The 26,276-nt window shown below is 36.0% G+C and overlaps 2 protein-coding genes across 2 annotated transcripts; one reads left to right on the top strand and one right to left on the bottom strand.

The window, feature by feature from the left end:
- Nucleotides 1-3: 3 nt before the first annotated feature.
- LOC129798928 (uncharacterized) lies at nt 4-794 on the top strand. The gene is made up of 2 exons (XM_055842437.1): nt 4-64; nt 124-794. The coding sequence occupies exons 1-2, from the start codon at nt 34-36 to the stop codon at nt 699-701; spliced, it is 609 nt and encodes a 202-aa protein (XP_055698412.1). The 5' UTR covers nt 4-33; the 3' UTR covers nt 702-794.
- A 5,025-nt stretch (nt 795-5,819) lies between these two features.
- On the bottom strand, nt 5,820-24,083 carry LOC129798905 (uncharacterized). The gene is made up of 4 exons (XM_055842389.1): nt 21,106-24,083; nt 17,506-17,658; nt 11,586-12,641; nt 5,820-7,085 (listed from the first exon to the last, which is right to left on the bottom strand). The coding sequence occupies exons 1-4, from the start codon at nt 23,764-23,766 to the stop codon at nt 6,840-6,842; spliced, it is 4,116 nt and encodes a 1,371-aa protein (XP_055698364.1). The 5' UTR covers nt 23,767-24,083; the 3' UTR covers nt 5,820-6,839.
- Between the last annotated feature and the right edge of the window lie 2,193 nt (nt 24,084-26,276).

The raw sequence follows: 26,276 nt of genomic DNA, 5'->3' as shown, positions 1-26,276 counted from the left end.
CTTACAAATTTGAGTAATTGCTTATCCAGCACCATGCTGCGTCTGAATTACGACGAGAATGCAGGTAAAATGAGGTAGAATAATTGATTTAAGGAGGTTTTTGCAAATTTTCACAATTTACAGCTGTTCCAACGGGACCCCCGCCGAACAAAGGCGTCCTGCGATCAGACAAGAAATCCCACAAGAATGCCCTGGGTGATCTCAAGAATACCATTCACAACACACCTATGGGGGCTATACCCAAGACCCCATTTCACGCACGCATTAAGCCAATGGCTACTAGTCCATACAACCAAATTCCCAATCCTTCCTGGACCAAAAATCCAAAGAAATCCGTTTTAACTGATGCTCCTCTGCGCAAAGTGCACAGCAAGAAGTCACAGAAAAAGGGTGTCCGTTTGGCCGCCGAGATGATTGACTACAGTGACTTCCTGCCGGAATCAGTGTACAGAGATGAGCGTTCTATCACGGATATTTGGGCTGAAAAAAATTGCCCGACACACGATGAGATTTCCAAAATTATTCAGGATACCCTGCAGCATGACCCAGAGCACCGACCAAAGTTCATTCCGTACAAAGATGAGCTCAAGATGCCACCTCCATCTCCAGCTGATAGCTTTGATTTTCCTTTTGAAGATCCACAAATGTTTCCAATGGATCTCCTCGACGTGAACTTTTCCCAGCTCAATATGAATGAGTGATCTGAAGGGCCTCCAATTCCTATTATTCCATCAGTTTTCTTGCTTTATTTAAATTTATCTTATCAAATTCCAATAAAATGAATTAATCAATAATCGCTAGCAATTCTTTTTAATTCAATTCGAGTAAATTCAAAGTTTAATTATTTTCTAAAAGCTGATTATGGTGATATTCCAATGAAAAACGAACATTTCTTTTTAGAAATTTTACTGTTCCCATGTGCTACATTATCGACTTTTCTTTGTATTGGTTCCTGTCGCGACTGTTTGATAGTTTCGGACGACAAGGACTGGAGAAAACAGTCGAAACGGGAACACAAAGCAAAGTCGATAATGCAGATGCATTTGAGAACAGTAAAGTGCTAAAAAAAACCATTCATTTTTCATTGGAATAACATCATTATTGGATTATGATGTTATCCCAATGAACATTTTCTTTAGGTCTTTACTGTTCTCAAGTGCTTCTGCATTATCGACTTTTCTTTGTATTGGTTCCTGTTCCGACTATTTGGTGGTTTTAGAATTGGCGAAGAGACTGGTGATAACTTGAGTCATTAATTAACACAAAGAAAAGTTGGAACAACAGAAGCACTTGAGAACAGCAAAGTGCTAAAAAAAATGTTCATTTTTCCTTGGAATGGCAGCATAACGCTCCTTGGAAATTACAAGGGGCAAACTCACTTTTTGGCGATTTTGAGGTTTTAATGCACTCAGACAGAGAATTTAATAAAATTTCAGATGATATGAGTCAATAAATTTCGTTATTAGAAAAGTTTTTCAAAATTTTACTCTTTATGATTGCTTGCGCGGTTTTGTTTGAAGTCAGGGGGCACAAAATAGATTTATCGTACAAATTTTTGTGAAACAAGGGACTAACTCAAGCAAGTTGATCCCGTGTCATTCTAATTTCATGAAAATTTGCACATCATTTAGAATGACAAAGAGCTAACTCATAAAAAAACATACTTTGAAAGGTAAAAATATAAAAGTTTCGATGTTTACATTAGTGCTCATACAAATAGAAAAGAAATAAATTGTTTTTATTAACATACTTAATTGAGATAATTATTTATACAAAGTTGAATCTTTCATGCTGTTTCCTGAAAAATGGCTCAGATTGAGTTGGCCCCTTGTAATTTCCATGGAGCGATAATGATGCTATTCCAATGAAAAATGACCATTTTTTTAGAACTCTGCTGTTCTCGACTTCTCTTTACATTATTTCCTGTCGCGACTGTATTGGAAAACGATTGGAACACGAAGCACTAGAGAACAGTAAATTGTTAAAAATAAACATGTTATTTTTTTATTAGAATAACATCATTGACGGATTATGGTACTATTCTAATAAAAATTGAACATTATTTTTTTTCGTATTTTAGTGTTCTTAAGTGATTCTTTCTGTATTATCGACTTTCCTTCCTGCTGATTCCTGTCTCGACTGTTTTCTTCAGTTCTCAGTGTTTTAAGCCAGCAAAAAGACATCACACAAACAAATACAAAGAAAAGTCGATAATACAGAAGCACTTAGGAACAGTAAAATACTAAAAACATGTTCATTTTTCATTGGAAATACACTATTAATCTCACTTTTTTTCTCCACCCCTGCACAGACCATTTTTGGTATGATCATTTCACAAAAGACAATGGACACAGAATAAATATTTTGAATTAAATAATTTATTTACTTTTCATAATACAGATAACACCAATACTCTTGATTTCATTTGAAATATATATAAGTATTAAATGTGAAATTATTGGTTTCCTTTCAACAAAACGATTTATTCCTGGTTTTTATAAGATATAAAAACAATCTAAACTACTGAGCATCATTTGCTAACCAATATTTAAAAAAAATATTACAGGGTTTTTTTTTATAAATCGCCAATATTTTTGACCTTTTTAGTAGTTTAGCTGTGATTCTTTCGTAGCACTCTTGGATTTTTTAAAACATATTTTTCATGGTGATTTAATTATTCAGAATTAAATGAGATTTTTAGTCAATTTTAATTAATTTTTCTTTTGACCCAAGAACACAAAATCTCTTGTCTTCGATTCGGAGTTTACAGATCTTCTTTGTTCAGTTACAAAAGCACAGTTAATGTATATTCCGACTTCACTGAACATGCGAGTTTCTTCTGTCAACCGCCAGAGATTCATACAATGAATATGCAAAAGGCCAGCCTAAAGAAAATTGTATTAAATAATAAAAATTTAAATTTGTAATTTTTGGCTATAGTAAAAAACGTAAACCTTTACAGGAATGAGTATAATTTTTAGAATTAGAATCAACTAAAATTCCTATGTATACATTAGAATCTGCACGCGCAGATCCGCAGATTTGTCAACTTTTTGACGCCTCTATTAGGGATTGATTTGACGATTTGCGACTCAGGAGAGTTTACTAAAAAAATTATCTACATTGAAGGGTAAATAAGTGTGCAATTCACGGTTCATTAGATTGCCGATATGTCATCTTTCGCAAAGTCACGTTGATTTGTCGATTTGAACAAAAATCGAGCCGATTTCTGCAAGAATAGTGCCGATTTCTATAATAATGGTGCCGATCTCTGTAAAAACAGCGACGATTTTCCAATTTCTGGCACCTAGTCATTATCAATTTCATTAGGATTTACCAATATTGAAGAGTAGAATAACTGCAATTCACGGTTCACTTAATTACTGGCTTAATCGTGTTGCAGCTTAAAATTAAATACGTCTTGCCCAAAAACGGACCACGTGAATGGCAAATGGAATTGCCATCATCAAATCGCTTATTTTACATCGAAACGAATCTCCATCGCCGGCTGTGGTCTCTTAAACACACTACGCCGGTAGAGAGACTTCCACGTCCTCCAGTTTTCCTTACTACCAGGAAACTATAAGGAAAGACTTCCCTTCATAGATTAAGCCAGGCCTTCTTTCGAGTTTGGTAAAATAATTTCATAGAGTGGCAAAAGCTCTCGCAAGAGTTGAGCCTTTCTCTTGGTTTTTCGTGTCCATGGAGAATTTTTGTCACGGTTTTGTTTTGTTTTTTTTTTTTGTTTTTTGCAAGGATCATGCCGATTTGTCGATCTTCAACAAAGCTCACGCCGATCAGTCAATCTGAAGAAAAATCAGCCGATCATTTGCAAGGATAATGCCAATGTCTGGAAAAATCGCGGAACTTTTCTTGACAGTTAATCGTCATCCACTTCACGATTTATCGCTCAACTCAAGTCCGCTGTATAGATTTTTTTGACTTAGCTTTTATCAAGCCGATCTTATTAGAAAGATCGCGCCGATCTGTCACTCTGAACAAAAACTAAGCTAATTACTGTAAAAATAGTGGAATCTCTGCAATGATCGCGACGATCTTCTGACATTTTCGCGTATAAACGTCATAGACATGACGATTTATCAATTCGATTCATTTAATTGTCGCTGTACTGATTTAATGACTGCATTTATCATGCCGATTTATTGCAAAGATCGCGCGAATATATCAATATGATCAAAAACCGAGCAGATTACTGCAAGGATAGTGCAGATATCGCCAAAAATAGCGACGAGTTTTCAACCTTGTTACATAATCGTCATTGATTTGTCGATTTATCGCACACGGTTCACTATGAAAGACACTTATCTTACTACGAGGAGTAGATATCTATGCAATTCACGGTTAAACTGAGTGTCGATTCATAGACTTTTTGGTTACTTTTTCTCATCTACCGATTTTTAACACAAAGTCGACATCGATTTCACGATTTTCGGGGCGACTACTTTTGAAACTGTAAGTACAATTTTAGTGCTTTCAGATCAAATTTAAATAAATACTAACCATTTAGTCGTAGCCCTTCATTTTCTTTGATTACCTAAATAGGTTTTATTATTTGCTTTTATTGCTGAAAATAGTTTAATCACGTAAAGAATATATTTTCACAGGGAAAATCAAAGGAATCTCTGCTTAAGATGACGTTTTCTTTCATAAACTATTTAAAAAATAGCTGTCAAATTTATTTTTTTTACATAAATATTCAATAAGCACACTGAGAAAAATCAGAAAAAGTTAAAATAACATTCCAGAAATGTTTATTTTACCTTGCAGTATTGATCCAAAATCGGTGTAAATATTATGCTTTTTAGGTGTATTAGGGGTTAAAGTTACACTTTTCATGTTAATTTTACACTTAAAAAGGTGTAAAATTGACATTAAAAAATGTTGATATATTTTTACACCTAAAAAGTGTTAAAGTTATGAGGAAAAAAAGGTAATCGCACCCTAGTTTTTTTCTCAGTGCAGATACTCACAGTTTTAACCCTTTAAGGACGATAGGATCACCCGGGACCCAAAAATGAAATTTTTCCTACGGCCTTCTAATGCTGTACAGTAGACTCTCTCTCAATCGGCAATATGGGGCAAAATGTCATCCGGTTTAGCGATAGAATTTAGCGTCAAAGCCTTTGTAAATTCCACAAAAAGTGCTCAATTATAAAGAATCACGATAAAATAGGAAGAACTACAGCGAATTTGAGTGAATTAGCTTCATAATTAAGCGTGAAAACTGTCAACAAAATTTGACGCCCGATTGAGAAAGAGCCGATTGAGTGAGAGTCTACTGTATTTTGCTCTAGAAAAAATGATTTTTTCTGACCCTCGATTTTTGATCTTCTCGTCCTTAAAGGGTTACGGACGAGAAGGTTCAAAATTGGGGGTCAGAAAAAATGACCTTTTCTGACTTTTTAGAGCGAACCGTAATTTTAGATGGCCATACGAACAATTTCATTTTTGGGTCACCGGTGACCCAATCGTCCTTAAAGGGTTTAGCAAGCCACGCCCACTATTTAAAAGTACGAAGAGAGGCAGGCTTATGAACAAAATAGAAACATCTGGTAAAATTTTTGTATTTAATATTTTTCATGTGGCTTACCAAGCGATTTTATCATTCTCTAAAAGACGGATAGAAATTAAGGTTTTAACTAGGAACAACATGGACAATAAGTGGGCGTGGTGTCTTTGACGTAAGTGTGGTTTATAAAAAATTATTTCCAATGTTATACTGAGACCTCCTCTCTGTTAGTAATGTTCTAACAGATTGGGCAAATTGTTTCTTTTTAACTTCATAATGTATTTTAAGTTTTTAGGGGGTGTGGCTTGTTTTTTCTAGGGCAGACTTCCAATGAATACGATGGTACTTTGAGTACTTTTAAATATCTTGAATACATTATACAAATTTCCAGGAATTTTTAGCTCAAATTGAGATTTATTAAAATTAAAAAAAATGTTATATTTTAACCAATCTTGATCAAGAATCACAGCTAACCAAAGTCATTCTTCAAAGGTCAATCTTTTAATATTGTAAAAAATCTACTGAAAAAAAAATGAAGATTGAAGTAGGATAACAAACTGAAGTAGGAAGTAGAAAGATATCATGTCAAGTAGAGATTATGTAGATTTCTGCCTAAGTCCATTTTTCTCGGATAGAAGAGCTACAAAGCTTTTGTAGTAGAGTGTAGTAGTATGAAGTGGGTTATTCATCAGTTTTTGAAATACTTTCAGAGTTGAATATTTGATAGAGAATCCATATTAATTATTCTAAGAATATCATGTTATTTAGATGATTTTTTTTTGGATCGGGTAACATTTAAATATTCCACTAAAACCATTTTTCCCCTTCTACTTCTCGGTGAATAAATATTGTGCTTTCTGTCTGATTATATCGAGATTAATCAATAACTTCAAATTACAATATCTTTGTTTTCTTTTTCTTTAGAATGAGATTCAAATTTTGGTAAAATATTTCTATAATATTGTCAAGACTAGAAATATCTTTTTTTTCTTTAATTCCACAATTTATAAATCATGTTCACTTTTTTTTGGTAAAAAGTGCAAAGAGCGCCACAGAAAGCAGGAACATAAATCATCGAGGACATGGGATCCTCTCGATGGCAAATGAAATAAAAAGATTAGCGCAAAAATATCACAATCACAGTAAAGGTTTCAACTTAAAAACTATTATACCAACGTTTTTTTGCACATAAAATGGCTCTAATAAAACAGAAAATAAAAATAAAATCGCAAAAGCGAAATTTGGCTAAAAATATAAATATTATCATGTGGTTGGTTTAAAAAGGTGCTAGAGAAAGCTAGAGAGTTTTCTACTGAGGATACCCAAGGGCAGCTGAAAGTAAAGGTTCCCAGGACTTGTTGATTTCCGCAAACAGCTTTGTACAATGCTCACCGACCGGATCTTCATCGGATATCAGAGTTACTGGGAACTGTTCATCCTTCTTGGCCTGCCATACTCTCTCCAACATTGCCAGGAAGCGCCTCATCTCTGAATTTGTGGCAAAGAAAACCACCAAATCATCTGAATTTTCTCGAACTTCCTGACACGAAAATTCCTGGAAAAAATATTTCATTCTTTTGACATTCGTAAATAAAAATGGCATTGGAAATGATCATGAAGTAATTTATATCACGAAACTTAAATTGAGAAATAATACAATTCAATTTTATAAACAAAACTCGAGGAATCCAGGAAATTCCATTTTTAGGTACACTGATAGAAATCCGAAAAAGTTAAAATAACATTCCAGAAATGTTTATTTTACCCTGCATTATTGATCCGAAATCGGTGTAAATATTACCCTTTTTAGGTGTTATTTTACCCTGCATTATTGATCCGAAATCGGTGTAAATATTACCCTTTTTAGGTGTATTGGGGGTTAAAGTTACCCTTTTTCATGTTAATTTTACCCTTAAAAAGGTGTAAAATCAACATTAAAAAATTATATATTTTTACACCTAAAAAATGTTAAAGTTATGAGCAAAAAAGTTTATCGCACCCTCGTTTTTTCTCAGTGTATGGTTCCTACATAATCACACATATTCTTATAAGAACTTTGATTGACTTGCTCTGATCGGTCTCAAATTCACAGGGTAGATATTTGGAGTATCTCTGATGCAGAAAATGAGGGGTGCACTTTGCGGAAATTTCCGCGTTCCCAAATAAAATAGAAGTAAAAATGCGTTTACCAAATTTTTTTTAATATATTTTTGTAGAGATATTTGCATAGATGTATTTAAAAAAAATCGATAACGGTATTTTTCGTGGATTTTCGCAAACCGCAGAATTTTTCACGGATTCTCGCGAACAGCGGATTTTCTCAGACTGCTTTTTTTGTGCATTTCTCATCAAATTTTTCTTATTTTCAATTAAAATTTTGCACATCTTAAGATTAAAGGAAAGTTAAAGTTTAAGTAGCTTTAAAGTTTTTATTTATTTTTGTGCAAATTGAAGCATATTACCCTTAATTCCAGTTAAAAAAACCTTCAAATTTGCCCAGAAACCGAATTTGCAAAGCAAAATCACACCTTTATAAACTGATCTAGGCTTATCACTGACTTTTTTTTAATATTCTACCTTTAATTTATTTTAATGTATTTATTATGTAGTAAATCTGTTTGAGATAAAAATATTTCTTTTCAAATCCATTTTACAGAGCAGAATAAACACTTTTGGCTACCTGAAATAAAGTTGCCAATTTAAGACTGTTGTTTTAGAACGATGCTGGCCAAAATCCCGAAAGCCAAAATACCGAAAGCCAAAATCCCGAAAAGCCATAATTTCGAAAACCCAAAATCCTGAAGATACAAAATCCGGAACACAAAAATCCTGCATCCAAATTCTCGAAAAGTCAAAATCTCAAATGGGTTGAAATCCCGAAAGCAAAATCCCGAAAAGCCAAAATCCCGAAAGCCAAAATCCCGAAGTCAAAATCCCGAAAATACAAAATCAAAATCCTGGAGATACAAAATCCTGCAAGCCAAAATTCCGAAAAGCCATGATTTCGAAAATCCAAAATCCTGAAGATACAAAATCCTGAACACAAAAATCCTGCACCCAAATTCTCGAAAAGTCAAAATCCCAAATGGGTTGAAATCCCGAAAGCAAAATCCCGAACTTAAAAATCGCGAACGCCAAAATCCCGAAAATCAAAAATCCCGAAGTCAAAATCTCGAAAATCCAAAATCAAAATCCTGCAAGCCAAAATCTCGAAAAGCAAAAATCCCGAAAAGCCAAAATCCCGAAAATTCAAAACCCCGAAAGCCAAAATCTCGAAAAGTCAAAATCCCAAAAATCGAAAATCAAATTCTTGGAGATACAAAATCCTGCAAGCCAAAATCAAAACCAAAATCATGAAAAGCCAAAATCCCAAAAAGTCAAGATCACAAATGGGTTGAAATCTCGAAAGCAAAATCCCGAACTTAAAAATCGCGAACCCCAAAATCCCGAAAATCCAAAATCAAAATCCTAGAGATACAAAATCCTGCAAGCCAAAATCTCGAAAAACCAAAATCCTGAAAAGCCAAAATCCTGAAAAGTCAAAATCCCAAATGGGTTGAAATCTTGAAAGCAAAATCCCGAACTTAAAAATCGCGATCGCCAAAATCCCGAAAATTCAAAATCCCGAAAGTCTAAATCTCGAAAAGTCAAAATCCCAAAAATCGAAAATCAAAATCTTGGACATACAAAATCCTGAAAACCAAAATCTAGAAAAACCAAAATCCCGAAAAGCCAAAATCCCAAATGGGTTGAAATCCCGAATGGATTAAAATCCTGAAAGCAAAATCCCGAATTTAAAAATCGTGAATGCCAAAATCCCAAAAAGTCAATTCCACGAAAATTCAAAATTCAGGAGAGACAAAACCCTAAACACCAAAACCCAGAACGCCAAAAATCTTGAACTCCAAAATCCCGAAAAAAAAATCCAAAATCCCAAATGGGTTCCAATCCGGAAAAACTAAAATCCCAAAGAGACAAAATCCTTAATGGCTCAAAAGCCAAAAGCCAAAATCTCGCAAAGCTGAAAATTGTGAAAGCCAAAATCCAGAACTCCAAAACTTCGAAAGCTAAAATCCCGAATGATAAAAATCTTGAAAAAGAGGAAAAAAAGGAAATTTCCCTTTGCCTCCAGCAAGCTCAGGTGCAATCGCGGAAGTAGCTACGACACTTTTGACGTTCAGGATTTTTAAATTCGGGGGTTTAGCTTTTCCGGATTTTGATCCTTTCGAGACTTCGACCCGTTTGGAATTTTGGCTTTTAGGAATTTATCTTTTTGAGATTTTGGATATTCGGGGTTTTGGCTTTCGGGATTTCGGTTTTCAAATGACTTTCGGGATTTTGACCAGGACTTGTCTAACCCTGTAAGGACGAAAAGATTTAAAATTGGGGGTCAGAAAAAATCATTTTTCCGCCTTTTTAGAGCGAAACGTGACTTTAGATGGCCGTAAGAAAAATTTAGTTTTTGGGTAACCAGTGACCCAATTGTCCTTAAAGGGTTAATAAATATTCGAAAACCTGAATGACGGCATATTGCTTTATTGTATCGGTATTTGTTAATAAATTTAAAAAAATTAATATATCTTAAAAAATAATTTTTAATTGTTAGTATCTTTATATAGTCTTCATGGAAATTCTTCCCACATATTAGCAATCAGAAGTTAGCCAATTATACAGAGTTGACTTCTTTATCTAAAAATTCATCAAAAACGTTTTTGGTCCAGTACGAAGTAACATTGATCAAAAATTACTTTAAAATATTTTGGAATGTCAAGATGGTTTTTCCGTTCTTAATTTCCCCTTTGCCAAAAATAGTTCATTATTATTTTCATGCACAGAAATTGCATTATTTTCATTTGAATATTAGATATTTACTGACCATTTTTACCAATCTACTGCTTAATCTACTGTAACCGTAAAAAATCTACTATGTCAAGAGGGAATAGGGAAACCCGGGACGGTACACCTTTGAATTGGGGCATTTTTTTAATTTATAAATTCTTTTGAAACATCTGTGAAAAATTACTGTTCATATATTTTTCTGTCTTTTCCGTATTTGGATTTTTTGTACGCTTAATTAAGCTACGCGGTAAATTAAGCCAATTGAAAATCTGCTCTAAATGGAAATTTTTCGCTATTCCAAATGGAAACGTCACTGTTTTCATGATAAATACAGAACTAAATTATTACATTTATATATTTTCTGTAGCACAGTTTCATTATTTAGTTAATTTTGCTCCAAATAAAGCGAAAATCCATTCATATTCACAAATTTTAATTTGTTAATTTCTCGGAAAAATTAAAAGTGTACATTTTCACCATTGAATTTTTCATAGATCGACCATGTTTTTCAATGAAAAACACAATGATGTGACTGTTGTTTATTCGTTTTGTTTAACATTTATATCATATTTCTGGCTAATTTTAGTTAAATTAAGTACTAATCTTTATTGCTAACAGTACGTGAAGTTTTCAAATGAAATAATTACCTATTTCGTGAACAAAAAGGGTTTTTCTGAAGTGTCTGCAAATACTTTAATTGGAAACCCCGGAAATATGATTTTTTTGAAAGATTATATTATTGTTTTAGATGGGAAATGAAAAAAAAAGACCAGGAATAATAACAAATCCTGCATTCAAGAGCAACTCAACAAGGTTTTGGAAGCCTTTCGTCGCGGTTTCATTTACACTGTTTGTCTCCAATTAGAAACTTTCCCTTGTCTCCATTTGGATTAATATGTTTCCAATAGAAGCATTTTACGCTCTCTTATTTTTCTCATATTAGAGAAGTTTTCAAATTATATCTAAAGAATTTTCACTAAACAGTAACATTCTAGAAGAGTAAAAGAGCAAATTTATGTAATTCTCTTCAGAAAAAATATGAACTTAATGTTTTGAATCTTCTGTCAAAGTTAAAGCGTCTGGAAATGGTTTTGAATTAGGACATTTACCCTACCCTGGACATTTTTTTTTCTAAATTATAAAGTTATTTTTTTAATTATTCAGGAAAAATTAATAATATTTAGGAATATATTGATAAAAATATAAAAGAACTTACCAAAACACACCACCAATTGTTGGCTGCCAAAGGAATCTTGAGAGCTACCATTTCGTCAATTGCTGCACAAGTGAGTATCTCAACGCCAGAATTCTTCCCATAGAAGCTACTCATGCTAGTGTAGCTCTTCTCAGCTGATGCTTCAGCAGCAGCTCCACGTTGAGGACTTAGTAGTTGCCCAGAAACCTTTCCAGTATTCCTCACTGGAGTACTCAAGGTAGAATTTGATCTACGATCGCCTTTCGTGGGAGTACTCAGTGTTGAGCTGAATTCACTGGATGACTCATAAGGTGAAGGATTGCGTCCATTTGGATCGAGATTTTCCTTAGACGGTGATTTAGGACACACAGAATTCACTCTCCTCAAAGGAGCTGCAAAGTCCTCTCGTAACGTTATCAAATGATTTGCCGTCATTATCAACGTACATCCGAGAGTTGAGTGTCTCTCTTGCATCTCAAACAAGCCACTGGCTGACTGTACAAGAGCCTGCAACCATTCCGATGCCACATACTCATCAGGAGCTGCCAACTGGAGAGTTCCAGTGCGCAGCATCAATTCAAAGCAGTGAGGACGTGTGGTATTGATTGCTCTCCTGGCACCCTGACACTCTGTCAGAGCAATGGCCCAGGATGGAATTTTCTGAGCAGCATCTGAAAACATGTACAGCACACCGGCTTTCAACAGAAAGTAACTGGCATACCAAGGCTGAGCCACTCCATTTATCCCCAAATTTCTGTGCATCAATGGACCCTTGACATATGGACCAAGAGGCTCCTTCTCCAAACTCAAGCCCACCGCTGGAATATTGACAACAGCATAGTACTCCCAGGCATCGCCTTTGGGAATGGATGAGTTGTCACGCACAAAAGCCTGCAAAGGAGCCAAGTGATCGAGCGTAAGTTGGCCAACTGCAGGAAGAATAGATCCTCCTCTGCGAGCGCAGATTTCTAAACTTGAAACCAATCCATCAGCAGGATATGGACCTCCTGCCAGGAGAACTTGTTGCATATCCCTGGCACCATTGCACAGCAACACCGTGTTCCCATAAGGTCCCATCTGGGAAAAAAAGAATAGCTAGAATGCTCAAGATCAAGGGGAACGGTAGGCTAATCTTGATTTTCACATTTTAGCTGAGATTTTTTAACAATCTCTTTGTAAAGTTGCGGTTCAGTTAAGCATATCCTATTGACCTTTTTTTAGCGTCCTTCCTTTTGGAAATGACCTATCGCTAAAACCGGCCAGGAGGCAAACAGTTTATCAGTCACGCTTTACGATGTTAAGTAGGATCAAGGAGACTGTTTGGTGCCATAATCAGCAAATTATGGAGACTGATCGTAGCCACTAAGCAGATTTGCTGATCATTGAGACTGTTTCGGCTCCAAACAGCTGAAAAGCCGAAGCTAGAGGAAGAGAATAATCCGAATCCCGTCAGATTATTCCCTTGCTCTGGTGAGAACTTTCTAGGGAATTCTTCCACTGCTTGGACTGACTCTCGGCTGTTTTCACGGCCTCTAGTAACGGCTCTTTCGAGCCACCGGGCTTAAGGCAGTAATGCCCCCTTGTGTAGGCTACCCCCGGGGGTGCCTCGAGAGAGTTGTAACCAAGGTTAGAAATAAATTTCCAACCTTGCAGTCCGGCAAATGAATGCCTCTAGGGAAAAATTCCTCCAGAAATATTCTCAAATCCTGCCCTAGATCTTAAGGCTTCTTGAAGAGAAGCCGCTGTTTCCTGGCAGTAGGGAGCCAATTGGCCTCTGGTAATCCTTAGGCTATAGGATGCCGCTGGTATTGGGCCAAAAGGGAGATGCGTTTTCTCTGGAACAAGCACTCTCGTGCTGCTGGAAGTGAAACTCAGAAATCTCTATCGCGATCCGATTTATTTAACAAAAATTAACCCTATTTATACAAAATCATTTTTACCCCACTTAATTACTAAGGTGAACTCCGTGAACCCATAATGCGTCATTGCAAAATTGCACATTCTTTATTTTGCTGACGAAAAAATGCTGATCAAGAAGTGAATGAACGGGTGTCATTAGCACTAAGCATAATGACCTAATTTCAATAAGAATTTGACAATTTTCAATCTCTAATATCATAGAAACTACTCTTTAGAATGGTAGCAAATTGATATCAGATAGAGTTAAGAATATAGAAAATAGGATGGTAAAATTTTAGGATCGTTTAGCATCCTAGTTTCTTCAATATTTGCCGTTAAAGTGAGACTTGTTTTGTATACTTCGTAAAATGACTCGATTTAACCAAAACTAAAATCCGTATATTAGTTAAACTATTTGTCTCTAATTGAAATGACAGGACATTCCTAGTAGTAAAAGTATCTAAAAATAGTGTAGTAGTCCTTAAATCCTTTAAGGATAAGTCATTGACTTAAAAAGTAGGGGTAACGATAACCCTTGTAAAGTCTTGGTGAAGCCAAAACTTTCCGTTTTTTGTGTTCAATTATTCGTATCCTTTTTAGGATGTGAGGACTTTTGATGAATATCCTGGCGATTTAACTATTCAAAAGTAGTTCGATATGAATTAAAACCCATTATTATCCCTTAAAGATTAAAAAATCCTTATTTGAAAATTATTTGTATGAACGTGCATGTTCATCTTGAACAGAGACTATTCGGAATCTATCAGCTGATCAGACGATCATGGATTACTGATTGTAGTCGATTAACCGATCATGGAGTCTTATTGTTGATGATCAGCCGATTATGGAGACTAAACGGAGCTGATCAGCTAGTCAGCCGATCATGGAAACTGATCGTAGCCGATTAGGTGATCAGCTGATCATGGAAACTTATTATTGCTGATCAGCCAATCATTAAGACTGATCAGTGGCGATTAGCTGATCAGCCGATCACGGAGACAAATCGGAATCGGAGCCGATCAGTCGCTCATAGACTGCTCGGAGCTGATTAGCCGATTAGCTGATCATGGAGACTTATTGGTACCGATTAGCCAATTACGGAGATTCATTGGAGCCTATCAATATTAACTAATCACGGATACTGATCGAAGCCGATTAGCCGATCATGGAACTGATCTGCTGATTATCTGATCTTGGAGACTGATGAGTGCCGATTAGCTGATCAGTCGATCATGGAGGCTGCACGGAGCCGATCAATCGCTCAAAGACTGCTCGGAGCTGACTAGCCGATCAGATGATTATGGGGATTTATTGGTGCCGATTAGCCGATCATGGAGATTCATCGGAGACGATCAACTAATCACGGATACTGATCGGAGCCGATTAGCCGATCATGGAAACTGATCGTAGTCGATCAACCCGATCAACTGATCACGGATACTTTATTAGTGCTGATCAGCCGATTATTATCGAGACTAATCGGAGCCGATCAGCTAGTTATCTGATCATGAAGATTGATGAGTGTCGATTAGCTGATCAGTCGATCATGGAGGCAGTACGGAGCCGATCAATAGCTCAAAGACAGCTCGGAGCTGACTAGCCGATCAGATGATTATGGAGACTTATTGGTGCCGATTAGCCGATCATGGAGATTCATCGAAGCCGATCAACTAATCACGGATACTGATCGGAGCCGCTTAGCCGATCATGGAAACAGATCGTAATTGATTAGCCTATCAACTGATCATGGATGCTTTATTAATGCTGATCAGCCGATTATTGAGACTAATCGAAGCCGATCTGCTGATTATCTGATCTTGGAGACTGATGAGTGCCGATCAGCTGATCAGCCGATCATGGAGGCTGCACGGAGCCGATCAATAGCTCAAAGACAGCTCGGAGCTGACTAGCCGATCAGATGATTATGGAGACTTATTGGTGCCGATTAGCCGATCATGGAGATTCATCGAAGCCGATCAACTAATCAAGGATACTGATGGGAGCCGATTAGCCGCTCATGAAAACTGATCGTAGCAGATTGGCCGATCAACTAATCATAGAGACTTATTAGCGCTGATCAGTCGATTATGGAAGCTAATCAGAGCCGATCAGTTATTCCAGCTGATCATGGAGACTGATCATTGTCGATCAGCCGCTAATTGAAATTGATCGATGTTGATCAGTTGCTTATGGAAATTGATTGGCGACGATTAGCCGATCATGGTTACACATTGGCGCCGATGAGTCGATCATGATGACTCATTGACGTTAATCAGCCGATCTGCCACTGTTGGTTCACTCAATAACCCTATTTCTTTATCCCCTGAATCGGTTTTCAATACGCTATTTATGTCATCATCATTTCCGATATGGAAAGATACGTCGTCAGTTAAATCAGCATTTGTTGTAACTTCCTTTTAACAACTTTTCAGGAGACGAAAAATTCAAGTGGTACTAATAAGACAAATTTAAAGTGGCACTAATAAACTGTAAGTCAACTCGAGAAAATCTTTCTAAAATGATTTAAAAGCTGAAATATTGAGATATATGTTCGATGAAACACAATATGATTTTATTGTAACTTCCATCGTTTATAAAGCCGTAACTTTCAATATATGGAGATCTTGGAAGTTACGACAATTTTCAAAAATGCATTATATCAATTTCAATGACTCTAGTGATAACAAGCGCCTTTATTTGATTAAATTAACCAATTAAATTCTTATCCCTGACGCTAAAAGCTTTTATTTCATAAATTTTATGGAATAAATTTTGTGCGCCGTGTCGCTTGTTTTGTTTTAAATTAATGTCAGATGAGCATGGATTTTTTCTTACTTTTTTCTCACAAATGTTGAATTAAAATGATTTAATGTTGCATTATTCGCACAGTCTTTGGATATTTGGAAGAGTTTGTGAACGTTTTAATGAGAAATATTACTTTTTTGCTGCAAATTATAAGCCACGCAAACGAGCAAAAGAAGTTACGGCAAATGCTGATTAGAGAAAATTCTGTATGGAAATATGTCGTAAGTTTCCCAAAAATAGAAGTTACGACAAATTCTGATAGATTTTTATTAATTACGGGCACTTACGATAATTTTTGTTTAAAATAATTTTTATTGGACATTTGAAAGTTTCTTTCTCTCAAGTCTTATTAGTAAATAAACTAAATTATGCCGATTCTAAATATGTACATATCCCAAAATCGCAAAAATGAAGTTACGACAAATGCTGATTTAACTGACGACATACACCTGCCAATTTTTGAAAAATGCCCTTTAATCGATATTTTTCATCTTATTTATTTATTTTTAGTTCAAAAATTTATTAAAAATTTTATTAGATGTTTTTCATCGCTTTTAAGTTTTTTTTAATTTTTTAATGTGTTTGTGCTAATTCGAAGTTTTATGAAATTCCAGTATATCTTTGAACACTAATTTAAGTCCATTCAAAAATCGTGCTAAAATTTTAATTTTTTTCGTTTTATTTAGACATTTTGAAATACACATTACATTGCAAAATTCTATTTCCTAGATTAAGCTTTGCCACAGAGCGCAATTTCAAGAATTATTATTATTATGGAAGGATGAGGACATTCGCCTAGTCTTATATGAAATCAAGTACAGTGAAGCTTACATGAGGCGAAACGACTCAAAATATGTCAGCCTTTGCAGCCATAAACTGACCCCAAAAATATTGCTTTATTCATTTGTAAATAGTACATAGAGAATTATCCAATCTAATTAACAGTCATATCACATCCAAAAGATTACGAATTAAACTAAATTTATCTTGTTTCAAAACTTTCATTCAGAACAAAGAGCTAAAAGAAAGGCATTTAGAAAGCAACATCCAAGTAACTTTAACAAAAAAAAGCATTGCAAAAGTTTGCGTTCCCTCAGGAAGTATCCCAGATGCTACCCTTTATCAATAAAAGCCAGAAAATGCCTTAGCACTCGAATGCGAAGGGGATGGTAAAACTTTAACAGAATATTCAACCTCCCAAGGGATATTTCTTTTGTTAATATAATTCAAAACTTACCAGAATAACGTCCAACTCGGAGTAGGGAAGCACGAATTTATTGCACAATCGATTCCGCACCAAATCCGTTACATAGAGTGTCTTGTCCGTAAGGAAAACAAGCACCGGTGTCATGTGGCCATCTCGATTGTAGCCAGTGTAGAGTTTAAAGACCTGTTGGGTAATATTTTAAACATTAAATAAGGCCATAGAGAAGCAAAAGGGATTTTTTTTCATAATGGCGCTAACTTCTATTGAGAATTTAGAGTAACTTTTTATTCAAATTTTTGGATGAATATACACTATGACCTATACTGAGTAAAGCAGTCTTCAGACTATAAGCTTAGCCCTGTTCCTAAAGATCTCAAAGTCTTGAATAACAAGCAATTTTATTGGTTTTTCAGAATTTAATGAAAAACCAATAATGAGAATTTAATGTAAAAAATCTTTGTCAAATTCTGCGAGAAAATTTAAGTGAAATAGAGCGATGTTTTCGAAGAATAAGATGACTCTTATGCCCAACGCACAATAACTTTTGTTTGTAAACATGTTTTCAAAATTTCCCGGGAGAATGAGCGAGATGACTAGATCTTAGATCTCACTCACTCTTATTGCAATGTCAAAAACATGTTTACAAAACAAAAGTGATTGTGCGTTGGGCATTATGCTACAAGACCATGTTTTGCCCTAAAATATTCATTGTTTTCTCAAAATTCTTCAAATTCTTTTTAGATATGTTTTATACCAATATTTTAAAAGCGACAATTCTGTTAAATCGAACTATTTCAAGCTTGCTTCCTTGCTTCCATATCGTCGCTTATAAAAAGTTCCATTTGAAATATTAATTTTATAATAAAAAAAAACTATAATTAATTGTTTGAGGGCTTCTATCTCAAAACTCCCAGAAGCTAAAAGTGCCACCAAAATCGCATTTATTTTTTATTTTTTATTTATTTAATCTGGGCGTGTCAAAATTTAAGTAAAACGGTCTCTAGCTAAGCAATCTTCTGACTGAGCCTAATATCCGTGACAGATTTACGACTTAAACCGGGAGGCGACTTAGTAGAAAATTATAGAAATGTGGTTTAACCATTATTCGAATATAATTACGCTAAGCCGTCTCTCGGATAATCCTCAGGTCTGCCAAGGCTCTAAGGTTTATACGAACCCTCAACCCTCTCAACCTTGCTCTCAACTAAGTCTCCAACTTATTGGGCTTAGTCACAACACCGTCTTTTCTTCATACAATAACTTGACTGCTAAGTCAATTTCTGTTCAAATGCTATTCAAATGAAAAACGAAAAGAGGAAATCTTCTGAACATTTTTTAGCAATTTGATGTTCTCAAGTGCTTCTGCATTATCGATTTCTTTGAATTGATTCTTGTCTTGACTATTTGGTGGTTTTAGAAAAGTGCGAGGACTGAGGAAAACTCGAGACAGGAACCAACACAAAGAAAAGTCGATAATGCAGAAGCAATTGAGAACAGTAAAGGTTTAAAGCAGTGCTCGACTGTTTTCCTCAGTCCTCGTCATGTTGTAAAACCATCAAACAGTCGATACAGGAATCAACACTAAGTAAAGTCGATTATGTAGAGAAGCACTTGAGAACAGTAAATGTTAATTTTTCATTTAAAAAACACCCACTGAGAGAAATCCAAAAAAGTTAAAATAACATTGCGGAAATGTTAATTTTACCCTGCAGTTTTGATCCAAAATCGGTGTAAATATTACCCTTTTTAGGTGTATTATGGGTTAAAGGTACCCTTTTTCATGTTAATTTGATCCTTAATAAGGTGTAAAATTAACATTAAAAAATGTTGATAAATTTTTACACCTAAGAAGTGTTAAATTTCTAAGGACAAAATGTTAATCGCGCCCTCTTTTTTCTCAGTGCCATAAAAGTACTATTCCAATGAAAAATTAACATATTTTTTCAGCAATTTACTATTTTATCACTTCGATCTTCTATCGCATCTATATAGTCATCTACTTTTTATATGGGTTCCTATCACACCTGCTTGGTGGTTTTAGAACACGGCGGTGACTGAGGAAAACAGTCAAGACAGGAACTAACACGAAAAGTCGATAATGAAAAAGCAATTGAGAACAGTAATGTACTAAAAAAAAAAACCACTAAGATAGCTTGTTATTCAGAATTTCGAGACATCTAGGAACTTAGGCAAATGGTGCTATTCCAATAAAAAATGATTATTTTTTATATAGCACTTTACTGTTCTCAAGTGCTTCTACATAATTTATTTTTCTTTGTGTTGGTTCCTGTCACGACTATTTGGTGATTTTTTAACACGACGAAGACTGGGGAAAAAAATTCGAGAAAGGAGCCAACACAAAAACTGTCGATAATGCAGAAGCACTTGAGAACAGTACAGTGCTAAAAAATATTGAGAAACATTTCTTCTTTTCATTTTTCGTTGGATTAGCACCTTTAGGGCAGAATCACATTGGCAGTAAAATGCTCACCGTCACCGTCAAAGCCCTCACCGTATTTCGCTGATTTACGCATTTTCATTGTAATTTTTACGCAAATTCTCAATTACCGTGTTACATTATCTCATACTCGGTGGCACTAGGTTAAAATAATATAAGAAAATTGAAGAAATAAAACGAAAATGCGATAAACGGTGAGCAAAAAAACTGTACGAAAAACTATAGCAAAAAATCCTACAGTTTTTTTTTGCTTACCGTTTATCGCATTTTCTCTTTATTTATTCAATTTTCTTATACTATTTTCACCTAGTGCGACTGAGTATGAGACAAGGTAATATCGTAATGGAAAATTTGCGTAAGAATTGCAATGAAAATGCGTAAATCAACGAAATACGATGAGGGTTTTGACGGTGACAGTGAGCATTTTACTGTCAATGTGATTCTGCTCTTAGTCTGAAGCCCGTATTAGCGTTCATTAAGGAACTTCCTGAGCGAAATACTTAAAAAATGTCGATAATGCAGAAGCACTTGAGAACAGCCAAGTGCTAAACAAATGTTGAGAAATATTTCCTCTTTTCATTTTTCATTGGACTAGCACCTTTAGTCGGATGCTCGTATTAGCGTTCGTTAAAGAACTTCGTAAACAAACTCATTCTCAGTTTGTATTAAATAATCAGGCAATTATTAAGAACAAAGGAAACAACGAGGAAGATGTTGAAAATTATAACTACACTGAGAGAAATCCGAAAAACTTAAAATTACATTCCGGAAATGTTAATTTTACCCTGCAGTATTGATCTAAAATCGGTGTAAATATTACCCTTTTTAGGTCAATTAGGGGTAAAAGGTACCCTTTTTCATATTAATTTTACCCTTAATAAGGTGTAAAATTAATATAAAAAAATGTTGATATATTTTTACACCTAAAAAGTGTTAAAGTTCTCAGTGTAGTTATCTCAATCATAAAACAGTCAACAATTTTCTCTCCAAATTTCGACAGTGATACAAAAGCCAAAAATCCGGATTTCAATAGGACGTAGCTTGTGAAAGGGGCGTGGCCTAAAATAATTTTTGGGCGTAGCTTATTCAGGGATTTTGCAATATCAGGGATTTCTATAAGAGTTCCAGCATTGTAAAAATCAAGGAAAAATTTACTATAGTTAAACTTTTACCTTCATTAAGATTTCAGATTCATTCCGCAGGATATGCAGGCAATTCCCATTGAATATTTCAACAGAAATCTCCCCAACTCCAATGTCCATATGGAGGCTAGATAATTCGCACTTTTCTCTGCGTCCCTGACGATACCCTGACATCTCAATCTCCAGGGCAATTTCAGCATTGAGATCTTCAATGAGCTCCTGATTGCGTGGTTTGACTCCCTTTACATACAAATTTCCACAGACTTTCTTCTCGATGCTCATCTTGGAGAGGAAGAACTGATTCCTCTTGATGGTGGCATCTAGAATCTTCTTTTGCGTGACATGACGCAGAAAACGATTGATTAGGGAGGTTTTTGATGTGGCTGGCTTGAAAAAGTCACTCAATTCGGGACGATCGGGAATTGTGACATCGGGATAGTCCACAATAACCATATCACTGTCATTCTTATCACTGGTATCTGTGGTTATTGTGAGGATATCATCAAATTCATCGGAGAGAATGGTGGCTTTTGAATCTCGACCAGAATTGAAGAGATCTGGACTCATTCTTGCGCGTTCTGGCGGTTTTGTTGTTAGAGATTTCTTCCGGATTGGGGATGCTAAGTGTCTTGAATGCTGCGGGGAGACATCTGCTCCTCCGAAGATCTTGGCAAATCCATCCAATTGGCGATCGCTCGTTGGAATGGTGCTGGACGTGAGGCTTGTGATGTCGGATATTGTGGAATTGCGATCACTGGAATTTGACGTGATGCTGGATTCCATGAGATTTCTTCCTGGATTTTTGGGTTTTTCACCACGTCTGCCAGCATCAGCCGGGAGGGGTGGTTTGTGGGGAGTATTCTCTTCAGCTGTGGCTCCTAGGAGGGTGAATTTTGCTTCTTCTGTCGGGGACTTTGTGCTGTCTGCCTTTGGTGGACTCTCCTTGAAACCTCTGAAAATACTGCTGAGCTTCCGGGTGAAAGGGACTGCGAGGAAGGATGTAGGTTCAGGTTCTGCATCCTTCACCAATGGCACGACTTTATCCCCATCCTGAGCCTCGTAGGACACTCCAGTGTGCTCAAAAACTGTGCTCTCGCAGTTGATGATGAATTTGTTTCTGTAAGTGGATTGACTGGTATCTGTGATTTGAGATATTTCACTGGAAAGGAGATCTGTGCTGTTTTTTCGGCTCTCGGCACCACTCGGGGCATACAGGTCAGCATCATTCTTCCTCCGGAGCTGTTCATCGACATTGTGGATGTATTTTTTGCTTCCTGGGGATTTCTTAGTCAATCCCTGGTCCAGGCTCTTGGACAGGAAGGGCCGTGGACGTACTGGTGACTCTGGACGACTGTCTCCCTCAGGAATACACTCACAGACTGACTGCAAATCCTCCGAACCCTCAGGCACGCCCCGTTCCGGCAATGGAATACTAAAGATATTCTTCAGGCTGCCAAAAATTGTCTTGCTATCAATGAAATTGTTCACTTCCGGGATGTGATGGACATTGAATTTCTTCATTTTCCCATTGAGATCATGCTCCTGGATGATATCGGTGTGTTTGGTGGTTTTCTTCAGGCAACTACTCTTGGGCTTTCGTTCTTTGTTCCACACGGACTTTGCCTGGGTGGCTCCGTCTCTCATGGTGTCCATGCTGGGTTCGGAAAAGTAGCAATTTTCCGTGATGACGGGTCCATTGTTATTCTGGCCCCCGATGCAATCGCAGGAACTCGATTTAGCCTGCTGGTAATTTCTCCGTTGATTGGAATTCCGATCATCCTCATTGGACTCGAGGCTGGAATTGGAGTCTGAACAGTGGCATTTGTAGAAGTCATTTCTCTCCCGATACTGTGGTCCATATTCGAAAATTCCCGAATTGTCGTAGGGGATGTAATTTCCAGCTGGATTCTCATAGATATCTGTCTTTCCGTAATCCAGAACATCCGAGCAGGCATTCCGATAGACATACTGATTGTTCTCATTGTCATCTCCATCGCCTTCGGAACACCAGGAATATCGACTGACATGGGGAGCTTTCTTTGCAGCTGATCCTTTGTAAGTGATAAATCCGTGCTCAATGTGAATATTGTCCGTTTTGGTATTCTTGAGAATATCCTCGTGGAAGGAAACCCGTTTTTTCGGGGCACTCTGTCCACCGGATTTTCCCTTCTTCACCCTTCGTCGGTAGACAATGGCATCTGTATCAAAGGTGGAACAAGTGCTAGAGACCATCTCATCGGGAATCTGTACAGCATCCCCCGAAGCTTCAGTTACTTGATGTTCCAACACATTTGAATTTTCAATGTCACTCCTTGTCATTCCCGGAACTCCCCTCTCCTCCTTTTTCCCTCCAGCCAAATCCTCTGAAACAACCTGAGTGCAAATTTTCCCTTCGGCAGATGCTCCGTCAAAGTCAAAGCCACTGCTTGACATGATTGATTCATTCAATTCACTGGATTCTGAATCCAAGAGGTGCACCCCTGAGTCACTCAAGGGCGTGGTGTCATCCAGAATGCTGGCCACACTGCTCGTCATAGCAGTATTGGACTCACTCTTTTTCACTCTCTCCGGATTCTGTGCCAATCCCGTCAAACACTCCAGCATCCTTCCCTCACTGGAATTTCCCATTACCTCAACTGGACCACCACCCCTTCCTACCTCACATTCCTTTGTGCTCATGTTACTGTGCATGTCCTTCTTTCCCGTCTCACCGCGAAAAAAAAATCTTCAGGAAGCAGGAAAAGACACAGAATGTGAGGGAAAAATCAATGAGTTTTCCCGGAAGCACACCTGCCTTTTGTTCTCCACTAAAAATTCCTTTTTTCCAACTACCCAGCCTGAAATTTCACTAAAACACTTCACCACCAGGTGCACAGACACTTTTCCATGGGCACAACATCACAAAATTGCAGTTTCTCCCAAGTTTTATTGCACTTTATGAGAATTTTCACTCGCAAAACAATGCGTAGTCCGAAAAGAATGAAAATATTGATTGGATTATGCGTACATTAATTTCATGAAATTTTGTACTTTGCAAAATTTCAAGTTATGCTTCGATGCCTTGGATGAAATTTAAGACATGGACAAAAAATAGAAAAAAAATTGTTAAAACTTTTTTTTTTTAAATGAACTTAATCTCAATTTTTATACAATTTAATACTTATTTATATAAAAAAAGATTTATGAATTTTAGTGTGAACTTTTTTGTTTCTGTGTTAGAAAAAAACGCGCTACTTTAAAATTAAAAAAGGTAGGAGTAAGAATTTTAATGAAATTTGACCTAAGGCGTCTACACATTGGGAGCAATTTTCGTCAAAAATTGCGTTTTTGACAGAAATTTGGCGTTTCCCCTACAACGCTGCAGGGAATTTCCTTCAAAAAAGCAATTTTTGACAAAAATTGTTCCCAATGTGTAGAGGCCATAGTCAAATATAATCAATAACGAATAGAAAAGCCCTTCTTTGCACGAACCATATCGTCGCCGTCGGTTGTCTCAGCAACTGTGCTAACTGCATTTTTGCGATTTTCAGGTTTTTGCATATTATGATATTACTGAATTTTCTCTATTAAACTACGTTATATAAAAAGTTTGGAATTTTCTCTATACAGAGATATTTTTCCGTGAAAATGTTCTAACTCTACTATAGTCACAAAAATTTATCAGCAACTGCGCTATCTACCAATTTTTCTGCAGTTAGCATAAAAATACACTGAAAAAAGGCGCAATTTTTGTTGTCAGCTATTTGCAGTTTGTCATTTCTATCCATCACGAGATCACGACTCTCCATCAAAACAAGGTAAACGTTTGCAATTTGTGATAGAATTTTTCGCGATTATTACGCAGGTGAAAGCAAATTAGTGATTTCGGAATTGTAAGTTTTCGTTTTATTTGTTTTTTTTTTTTTGTAAAAATGCTTATTGATTTACTTATTAAATTAGAATTTTGTGAGAAAAAACAGGAAAAATGTTACGAAGGAAGAAAAATCATAATGCAGCTGATCCACGTCCAAAAGAATGCAAGAAGGAATGGAAGAAGTATCTACATTGCGGGGAAGGCGTTCTTGGGCGATCTACGATCGGCAGATTTTTCCGATTTTTCCAACACGGGGTATACGATAACCTGGCTGAATTGTAATAAATTATATCCCGATACGATTAATAATAATAATCAGGATGAACCGGATTCATCTCCTCATACTCTCATTCATGCAGTCGATAATTCGCAAGAGATGTTCACGAGTGAACAGGGTTCATCTGAGCAGTCTGAAGTCAAAAATGAGCCACATCTTTCAAGCGATGGATCACAAGATTCTCTGTATGGTCACCCTGGAGCAGAAATTTTCAAGATGTTTTGTTAACCGAAGGTAAGAATATGACTATGATTTTTTATTATTAAATTTTCAATAAAACAGGCGATTTTTTTTTAAATTTCTAATCACATTCTGTTGTTTCTGATCATTTTCGGTATTTTTATTTTAGAGAATCTTGACATAAGCGTGTAGAAACGAGATCTCGTCCCGAATCATGGGTCCAAAATCGACGCATAAAGTACAGGAAAGCTGGAATGTAATATAATAAGAGCTAACGGAGAAGGAAAATAAAATTTTCATATGAATTTTCAAAAGAAAAAAAGATGATGAGGCTGTGCAGAAATTCAAAATGGATAAAACTCTAAACAAAATGAAAAGTTAGAAATAAAATTGATATATCATGATTGAGTATTCTTTTTTAGAACTTTTTAATTGCCATATCTTTTTTTTAATATGGCCAGAACAATTTTAGCACAATTGCATATTGTGTATTCTTTTAGGAAATGCTTAATTTTTAGAGTAAGAAATCTACTTTTTTCCAATTTCTTTGCATTAATAGACAGATTACTTGTTATTCTTTCGATATTTGTAATATAAAATAACTCATTCGGGGTTTGCTTTTTATTAAAATGTGATTGAAGGAAAAAAATGGTCTCCTGAAAAATTGTCAAAAAAATTGCATGGCATAAACGAGCCCATATAATGTAGATTACCTCAAGAACTTCTTATAAGTGATTCGAAAATTTTCCAAAAGAAGAAATCTTAACTGCTTCAATATTTTGATTGGTTTCTGACGTCCAGGGTGAACATATCATCAATAGCATATTCTAGGCCTTCTATGAAGAGCCTATACCATACTACCTAAATAGCATTATTAATATTTCAAGTGCA

The sequence above is a fragment of the Phlebotomus papatasi genome, chromosome 1, assembly GCF_024763615.1.
Source record: "Phlebotomus papatasi isolate M1 chromosome 1, Ppap_2.1, whole genome shotgun sequence".
NCBI lineage: Eukaryota > Metazoa > Arthropoda > Insecta > Diptera > Psychodidae > Phlebotomus > Phlebotomus papatasi.
The sequence above is the reverse complement of the archived record's forward strand: the minus strand, read 5'-3'. Positions and strand labels throughout refer to the sequence as shown.

Excerpts from the sequence above, each read along its gene's own strand:
- LOC129798928 (XM_055842437.1), top strand. The coding sequence starts at position 34 with ATGCTGCGTCTGAATTACGACGAGAATGCAG. Across the intron at positions 65-123 it reads GAATTACGACGAGAATGCAG|CTGTTCCAACGGGACCCCCG; the intron begins GTAAAATGAGGT and ends CACAATTTACAG.
- LOC129798905 (XM_055842389.1), bottom strand. The coding sequence starts at position 23,766 with ATGCACAGTAACATGAGCACAAAGGAATGTGAGGTAGGAAGGGGTGGT. Across the intron at positions 17,659-21,105 it reads AATCTGAAATCTTAATGAAG|GTCTTTAAACTCTACACTGG; the intron begins GTAAAAGTTTAA and ends ATTACCCAACAG. Across the intron at positions 12,642-17,505 it reads CCGAGTTGGACGTTATTCTG|ATGGGACCTTATGGGAACAC; the intron begins GTAAGTTTTGAA and ends TTTTTTTCCCAG.